General features: G+C 34.9%; 1 protein-coding gene across 1 annotated transcript; it reads right to left on the reverse strand.

Moving 5' to 3' along the window:
• Window positions 1–234: 234 nt before the first annotated feature.
• LOC125837517 (ornithine aminotransferase, mitochondrial-like) lies at window positions 235–9,546 on the reverse strand. The gene is made up of 10 exons (XM_049516618.1): window positions 9,476–9,546; window positions 9,173–9,281; window positions 7,567–7,797; window positions 6,971–7,130; window positions 6,801–6,856; window positions 6,353–6,505; window positions 6,145–6,242; window positions 5,262–5,342; window positions 4,692–4,925; window positions 235–711 (listed from the first exon to the last, which is right to left on the reverse strand). Exons 1-10 carry the CDS (start codon window positions 9,544–9,546, stop codon window positions 561–563), a joined length of 1,344 nt encoding a protein of 447 aa, XP_049372575.1. The 3' UTR covers window positions 235–560.
• Window positions 9,547–9,613: the final 67 nt, after the last annotated feature.

Genomic DNA, 9,613 nt, shown 5'->3' on the forward strand with positions numbered 1-9,613 from the left:
TCATAAAATTTCTATAAACACTATTTTCATTCGACAATAATTTTTTAAAATATGTATGTATCAGTAAACAAAAGTAGGCTACAATTTCTTGACAAAACAAATAAACTAAGACCGATAATATTTGTAACCATAGACAATGTTGGACTCATATAAACTAAGTTATTGAAAGGTCTAAGTTAATTAAATTAATATTGTATATCCAAACACTACTTTATATACAGAGAGAGAGAGAGAGTACAAAAAGGTAATACCAACTTATGTGTTTTACAACTTCATACTATAACAGTTATCGCAGTAAGCTTTGATTAGCATATACATAAGAGCTAAGATGACAAGGTACTCAAAGAAGAGACAACTTTATTTGCATTTCTTGGTATCCAAGAACTCACATATATTAGTTCGGTTCCGATTTCTATCATAAATCAGATATCTGTAGTATTGCAATGACACTTCCTACGATGTCGTAAAGATGAGTATATGGATTGATATGAAACGTATAGTGTGGAAAAAGAAGGCAGGGCGTACTGCTATCTATGGAAGCTACCTCTAATTTAAATATCTTATGAAGAGCCATATAAGTCACGGCCACACCGGTCACATACATTGGAGGTAGCATGGGAGACTCTTGCTCGCTTCTCTTTCTGCATCTTTGGTAGATCATGTACTAAAACATCATGCAGGGCATTAGAGCCTTCCTGAAGCTCCTCCAAACTGTGAATACAGCAAAAACAGAATTGAGTCACACATATATCAGGTTGTAGTAAGCACAAAAACTCTAAGATTTACATCTTAAGATTGACTTAATGAACCGAGCCTACTTGCTATCTTCCTATAGGAATATCCCCTTGTCTATTTAGATGTTCTGCTTACCCTATAGCCATTGAAAAGAGGACCAGCTATTTGAAGATATTTGGGAATTGAATGAGGGGTAAACTAGTGAGATAGACTGAAATGGAAAAGAAGTGATGACGTTGAACTTGTGGTTCCTCGACCACAGTAAAAGATTGCAGTGCCAAGACAAAACAAATGGTTACAAATGTATTGCTTCTCTATGTTTCTTGATCATTTTTCCACAATGGCTTGCCTTGCTATGCTCTTCGAGGCAATTTAAAATTTGAAACCAATTAAAACACACAACAGCACTTCAGTGGCATCAAAAACAGCAAGTAAGCTAAGTTAGATAGAGATCCTAAAACTAAGTCATATAAGAAGAGATTCAGAAAGGCACGAACGTGTAACACATATTAGTAAGTGTTGAGAGTTTGGCAATAAAGATGCATTAAATCTAGACAAAAAAATTAATAAATGCCAAGTGGATGATAATAATTTTCAAATGGGGAACATTTGCCTAGTGATTTCCTGTTCACTAAGTGATGGGGATAGCTAAAGTCAACCCAAACTTCATAGATGTCTGAATTCATTTGTATAGTAGAAAATCCAATGAACTTCTGGGTTCTCTACATAGAAAAGACATAAAGAGTAACATTTTGAAACTTACGGCATAAAATCTTCTTACAACAGTACAGATATGACGATCCATTTGCAACAACCACTAACGAGAAAAAAAAGAGGCTACATCATGCAGAAAGTTGTGAGAGGAGCAAAGAGTGATTAGTACTGCTGTTATGTACAGCTGTGACGTTCCATTAAGGGGTGAAACTAAAACAGCATATCTCAACTGAATTGGGAGCAAATATCATGAACTTGACAACAATAGGAGCAACTACTACATGACTCTGCAGTACATCCGAACATATTTTTGTGGCCTCGTAGTTACATAATTCTATTTTTACTTACCTGAAAAAGCATACATAGTGTAGTTTCCCTCCATTACTAGTGTAATCACATCATCTTGTAACTACCTTATTAAAACAGAATATTTCAAAATATTCCAAATGAGTGAAAAACCATCATAACTACCACCATCTTGTCATACCACCTCCATAAAAAACCTTCACAGAATATAATACTTCAAAATTTTCCAAATGTGGAGAGTAAAATTATTAATTACAACCAGTGTTAAAAAAAAGAAAAAAGCACAAAAAAAAACTCTATGGTTCGTTGGGGATTTAAGCGCAAATAGAGTGTGGGCTTTAACGAGGAAAAAAAAGGCACAAAGGGAGAAAAAATACAATCATTTTTGTTTAGTCCAAGACTAAGGGCCGGTTTGGTTATGCGATATGGTATCATGATATGGAATCATGATGTGATAGCATAATATGGAATTATGAGATGAAATTGAAGTTTTGTTTGGACATGCGATATGAAATTTTTGTATTGTATATGTAAAACTATTAAAATAGCCTCAATTGTTTATTCAATCTTACCAAATAAACAAAAAATTATAAAATCGCATAATAAATTATTACAAAGCTATTTGTTCTCCACTTAAGTAACAGTTTCATCTAACTTTAATTCATCAAACTATAATTCAATAAAAAAAAATTGAACATAAATTGTAGTGTACTAGTCTTTAATATTATCCTCCCACATAGTACGAACAATTTTCTCACGTTGAACTTGCATTTCTCGATCATGTGACTGAGAAGACGAATCAACATTGTTACTTTGAGTTGTAATAAATACAAAACGGTATAAGTAATAAATTAGGTGTTTGAGTAAATGAAGAGACCAAATTTATTACTCAACAATCGGTTGGTGTGAGTTAAAGTGACTATATGTTGGTGAGAATAATATATTTTATGTCAGTGAGATTAATAAATTTCAAAAAGTAATGATGTGATTATAAATTTTATTTATATATGAAATAAATGGTTAGTAGATGTAAATGTGGGGTTGTTTTAACAAAATATAAACTTGTGGATCAATTTTTGTATTAAATATGATATAGAATTCCCATATCATGGTTTTTGGAGAATATGAAATTAGCGTAAAATCGCATGTCCAAATGTTGATTCCATATCGTGATATGGTATCGCATGGCCAAACAACTACTAACAATTATAAGCATGAATGACAAATTTATGAATAAAGAAATTGAATTTTTTTTACGATAAAGTGAAATATCAAATGTTTAGTATCGGTTCTTTAGAAGAGGCACATTGGCAAGGGAAAGTGTGCCTTAGAACCTTGATGACGATATTGAAGCGCATATTAAACAAGGTGAAGCGCTCAACACGTTTTGATCCTCCCTTTAGGGATTAAGCATGCTTTAACCGTGCCTAACAACACTGATTACAACTTCCACACTAAAATGAGAAGACCACTAATCATTAGATATAGGATTTGGGTTGTATGAGATGGATTTTGTTGGGGAAACAATTGCAAAAACTTTCTAAATGAATAATTTGAGTTCTTGTGTCAAGTTTTACCACTAATGCAAAATCAACAACAAACTTCCATAACAACTAATAATGGAAAATCAATTGTCAAAAATAAATATTTCCATCATGGTGGACCACAAAATTGAGAAATCAGTGAATGTTTCATAACACTCCCCTTGGATGTCCATAGATAATGTGCCTCGTTAAAACCTTACTAGGAAAAATCCTAGTGAAGGAAAACAAAATATACATATCTTGTAATACGCATTGCTTGCCGCATTGTTTAAAATTTTGCCAGGAAAATCTATTGGGACAAAATTTTGGCCAAGAAAAAGAGTACAAATAAGTTGACATTGAGAAGTATTTGCATTTCATAATTTCAAGTAGAATGCCGAGTTCTATTAGGGGTTGAAAGTTGCAATTTGATTTTATTTCAAGAAACATAACGATTTTACATTACTTTCAATTGAAAAGGAAGGATACGATTATCCTGGAAAAGAAAGAAAAACGACAGGGAAATTAACATATTCTATGATACAAGCGCAGAAAGAAAGTCTAATCATACGAATGATCACTCTTATAATTGACATAGCTACATGGTCCTAAAAATTTCTCATGCTCTTCCAGCTGATAAAAAAATTCATATATTTAAGTTTTAGAAGGATATGAATTTTCACTTTTAGCAAGCCATAGCACAATGTTCTACAAACACCCGCAAGGACATTAGAAAGAGTTAGGAGCTACTTCCATATAATGTAGCTGTTAGAATGGGTAAAAGCATTGGTTGGGAATGGACTGGTAGTCTCTTTATATGGACTTGGACAATCCTCCTCTCATGATCTAGCTTTTGGAGTTGAGTTAGGCCCAATCTTTACATGGTATCAGAGCCAGGTCTATCCTCGTTTGGGCTTTCGGTCCACACTCCAGTTGAGCTTGGGCATGAAGGGGGGGTGTTAGAGTGGGTTAAAGTCCCGCATTGGTTGGGGAATGGACTGGTGGTCTCTTTATATGGACTTGGGCAATCCTCCCCTCATGAGCTAACTTTTGGGATAGAGTTAGGCCCAGGTGTCATATCTTAACAGTAGCTAGCTCCAACTCAGTGAAATTGAGAGAAATTTCTACCTTCTCCTCCAACAAAAAGGAATGGTGAAAAGAATGATTAACTATGTAGAGACACTATAAAAGATAATTAAAGCGGGAATATTGAAGGTGAAGAAAATTTGTCTACAAGTTATAGCCGGAATCATTCTCCTACCGTAAAAAGAAAAGGAAAGAGAGAATTAATTATTCTACTGATTCTCAGATGATAACTAGCTAGGTTCATCTTCTCACAAGAAATGGTATTCAGATCTCCACTAAAAAGGGGTAAAATTAAGCAACTATAAGATTTAAGAAAAAAAGGCATACCTCATTGACAGCGGGGGCGTCAAGCGTATTATAGAATCATGAGTTGGCTTAGCAAGAATGCCTCTCTCCTTCAGTTTCATACATATATCATAAGCTGTCACAGGTAATAAGGATTTGCTATTAAGCTCCACAGCATTGAATAGGCCTTTCCCTCGAACTTCCTTTATGAAATGAGGAAATTGCCGCTGAATCTTTATCAGCTGATGTCTAAGTTGTGCTCCCATTTGAGCAGATCTATTATCAAAGATACCATTTGTACAGATTGTGATATCAAAAGTTGCTCATTATCAAGAAATGTGAATGCAGGATCTAACAGGTGATTAATATATAAGAGATTTATGAAAAGACCACAAAACTACTATCAATGTAACCCAGAATTATAAGTGTAGCCCACTTATGAGCAGAGGAATTATTCCCCGTATGGTGAGCATTTCATGTTAAATATCTTAAGTTTGATGTGATTTCTGAAACATCCCTACCCTTCCCCACAACATCCTACCCTATGGGCAGGGGCAGATCAGTGTACAATATATGAAACAAAACATCTGGTGTGAAGCAAGGATTTGATACCTCTCTGCAAGTCCTTCATCTCTAATCACATCTAAAGATGCAATTGCAACTGCACTGGCCAATGGATTCCCCCCAAAAGTGCTATTGTGTTTGAAAAGAAAAAAGATACGTATCATGAAACAGAGACAAATTAATGTAAAGAAATAGAAAACACACGTCGTGGCTGCAGTGAACTGTGGTAGGGGTATAGCAAGTTCAAAACCTCTGTTATAAGCCCAATTCAAATCAACTTAAAATCACTAGGGTAAACCTCACACAGAGCAGGAGTTCAAATTTAACATACTTTTTCTTCAAATACATCTACTGAATAGTAGAACCGGAACATAATATGGTTTTAGTTTGTAAAATCTTTTCACCTCAAAATCGGAGCCATTGGAAGGTCAAAGCTGGTAGTCCACATTGCTAGCTGGTGTTGTGACTAGCTATGATTACTAGTATAACTATATAGGAAAGAAACTGGACATCAATACTGAAAAGAATTAGAATAAAATCTTTGTCATGTTCTACAATGAAGAAGAATTACAAGCAATTGTTACCCTGATAGCCTTGATCCTTGACTAAACTATCACTAATCCTACTCCTTCAGGTTCTAGTATCTTTTCCATTCTTTTATCCCCTTTACAAACCATTAAAGCACCATAAAGTGTTGATTTTAAAGAATTTTTATCCATTAACATGCACACCATCATTTTATTAATTTTTGAGCAACATGCAAGGCATCATTTATATATACAAAAAAAAAACACTGTGTAAGTCAAATAATTTGAGAAATATGGAACCCATAACTTGCTCTTTCCAAAGCAACAAACTCTATCTAAAATCAACTGCAAGTCAAATAAATTAACAAACAGTTACAAGAACTTCTCATTTAGCAATTTGCAACCTTCCATGCTCTCCAGCCTGAATGCAAAGCATAACATCTTTATCTGCAAGCACAGCACTCACAGGCAAGACTCCACCACCTAATGCTTTTCCCAATATCTGCACAGCATATTTTTAAAATTTAGGAGCATGACCACAAAGACTCAAGCGAGTACCATATGTTCAAACAAATGTAATTGTCTTCTTATAAGAACTAATAACTATCTTACAACAACATCTGGACGAACTTCTTCCCAATCACAAGCCAGCAATCGACCAGAGCGTGCCAAGCCACTTTGTATTTCATCAGCAATCATCAAAATATTGTACTTTGAGCAAAGATTTCTAACAGCCTTCAGGTAACCTTCCGGGGGAATTATAACCTGCAGAGGAAGGCAAATATTGTGTGGTAACATAATAAGCACAGATAATTTTTCCATCCGGACAAGTGACAATAACCTCAGTGACAATATCTTCCTGCATGCACTGCCCTTTCCAGGTGGTATGAGCAAAACATTAAAAATAAATGGCCATGGAAAAGACTGAAAATACCAGGCTGAGGTCGGTAGCTCACACTCCAAGCAAATATTTGTAAATTTCTTGTTATAACATATTAGATATGATCATAGACACACTATATATTTCTATATGGTCATTTCGGTTGAAGAATACACATACCCCAGCCTCTCCTTGAATTGGTTCAAACAAAAAGCCAGCTATCTGATCTCCTTTTTCTGAAAACCATAAAATAGTGAAAAATAATGAGCTTCAACTACTATGTCTGCAATTAGGAAGAATGTATTTGACTACCATTACTCTGCCAAGATAGATCCATCACCTTTACGTACCTTTGAATAATTTTTCAAGGGTAACAGAATCTCCAAAATCGACTTTAAGTTGCCCAGGTAATAGGGGCCAAAAACCACGAGTAGCTTCATTGCCACAACTCATGGAGATTGCAGCCAACGTCCGACCATGGAAGCAGCCACAGCATGAGACAATGAGAGCCTGCAAATGACAAAAGTAATATATCAGAAAAAGTCTAGACAGACATCCAGGTCAATCTTAGTAAAGAGGATATGGCCTTTCATGGTGTCGTTAGGAAACTTTGAGGTGGAGTTCAATTATGTATGACTGGAAACTTAGAGTTGACTTGAATTTCAAAGTAGGAATACACACACAAAAACTGGATGCGGCAGGTTCAGGATTCAACTTTTAGTAACATTTACATAACCAGAAACTTTTGTAAGACTCCGAATAACTTAATAGGGGAAAGGAAATTGTTTTTCACATATGTATTTTAAGAGATCTATCTCTAACTTAATTTGCTACCCATGTAATTAGGAAAACTGTTAAAGTTCGACTTCCTGACAAAAACCGAATGCATGAAGTAGTAAGGTATATTTTCCTCTCAAAAAGAAAGTAGTAAGGTATATTTCTTTACCTCATTTTTCGGTATTCTCTTCTTCATGTAACCCCATTTCCTTGCCAGCTTAAGAGCTGTTTCTACCCCTTCTGCACCAGTGTTCATAGGTAGCAGCATATCATATCCAAACATGCTGGTTATACGTTCTGCAAATACTGGAAACCTATTGTTATAGAAGGCACGAGAACTGAGAGTGAGCATTTGAGCCTGTTCTGCTAATACTTTCATGATCTTTGGATGATAATGTCCCTGAAAATAAAATTGAACTTTAATTCGTTATGAAAATCTTACATAGTACTTCTCTATTTTAATCTGTGACCTGAAATATTTCATACACTTGTCAAAATATAATCCTCCACTTCTGCAATATTTCAAGAATATAAATCCATTTAGTAATTGAAAACAAAACCATCGTGTAATGAATACTTTATCAAAGTAACATTTTGATACTATAACAATTAACAAATATTAGATCAAGTCAAATTGCATTTTCAACCTCTGTGCTTAGATGAAAGGGGTGTGGAAAATGAGTATCACCAAAGGTAGCTTTCTTTAGATAATCTAAAGAGGATGATCACTTCATTACTTCTGTCAAATGTGTGCAAGAACGTAGGAAACAAACGTAAACCTACTTTTCCATTGTGATACAGCTATGGAGATGTAGAAAATGTCCATGGAAGCTTTTGAAATGCAAAGAGTGATGTCTAGAGAAGTCCATTAATGCTTACATGTGGAGGGTCTGTAGAGACCCAAAGGCATTCAGGAAAATGCAGTACAATTGCCTCATTTGCATGATATGGAAAAGTAGAAAGAGATATACAGGAGGTGTCTTGAAGTACAAGCTAGTGCCTTGTGTATAGGGTAAATTATAGTTCTTTGAGCATTTATTTTTCTGGTGCATACAGAGAAATATGAATGTTAGACACGCTTATGAAATTCTGGAAGCTCTGAAGCCTGATTTTTGAAAAACCTTACATTTAGTACCCTATTTGTGTGGTTACAACTATTTGAGAAAGGTATTAGTTAACGACAAATGAACCTGATAAAGTGTAAATGTTATCAACTACTTTACTAGTTTCTTTTAGTTAGACAAGTTGACTGCCTTTATCTCTGTGCCAAGACAATAATGTCAAATTATTAGGTGGAGTAAATCATTGGTAATGTAAACCTAACAAAGTGGATACATGAAACTAAGAGTCCTGAAGAGCATTCCTACACTATCGTGAGGACATAAAATGTACATCTTGGTAATATGAACCTGACAAAGCAGATAAATAAAACCAAGTGCCCTGAACTGCATGTCCTATACTGTCGTGAGTATATAAAATGTACATCCTGGTTGGTAATATGAAACCTAACAAAGCAGATAAATGAAACCAAGAGCCCTGAACTGCACATCCTACAGTAGTGAGTGTATAAAATGTACATCCTGGTGACATAGCATTGGAAGAATGGACACTACACTTCCCTTCAACTTTTCGAATGAAAACAGGATCTATGGGAGTTGTGCAAGTGTATGCTAGAAGACCGATAAAGAATAGTACAAAGTTGACTCTACCTACTTTAGGAAATAGTCAAAAACAAATACCAAGGTGTTCCAATAATTGTTCTTCTCTCTTTTTACCTGATTGACAGCAGAATAAGCTGAGAGGAAATCAAGATATTTTTTCCCTTCTGGATCCCAGACAGATGAACCCTTAGCTTTAGAAAAAACGATAGGAATCGGATGGTAACTGCAATTCAGTCAAAAGAATCAGTAATTTCCAACGCTATACCACCCATATAAGTTCTATTTTTTTCATTAAATAACAAAAGAATTAACATGCTTGAGCTGTCACATTAAACATTCACAAGAAAGAATATTTTTTCAAATATTAGCTGCAAAACTTGTGCTACTTCCATAAAGTGCTAATCATAGTCTACACACCTCCTGAGCAACAAAACTACACAGTTGCTCCATATATGCCTCTTCTTCAAGATCCTCATGAAGAAAAACATTTTTAATATCCAATTGGTAAAGAGCCAATGGCGAACAACAACCATGGATAAGAAGTTATGGACTGAA

This window comes from Solanum verrucosum, unplaced genomic scaffold, assembly GCF_900185275.1.
Source record: "Solanum verrucosum unplaced genomic scaffold, falcon-dt-bn FXZP01000131.1, whole genome shotgun sequence".
NCBI lineage: Eukaryota > Viridiplantae > Streptophyta > Magnoliopsida > Solanales > Solanaceae > Solanum > Solanum verrucosum.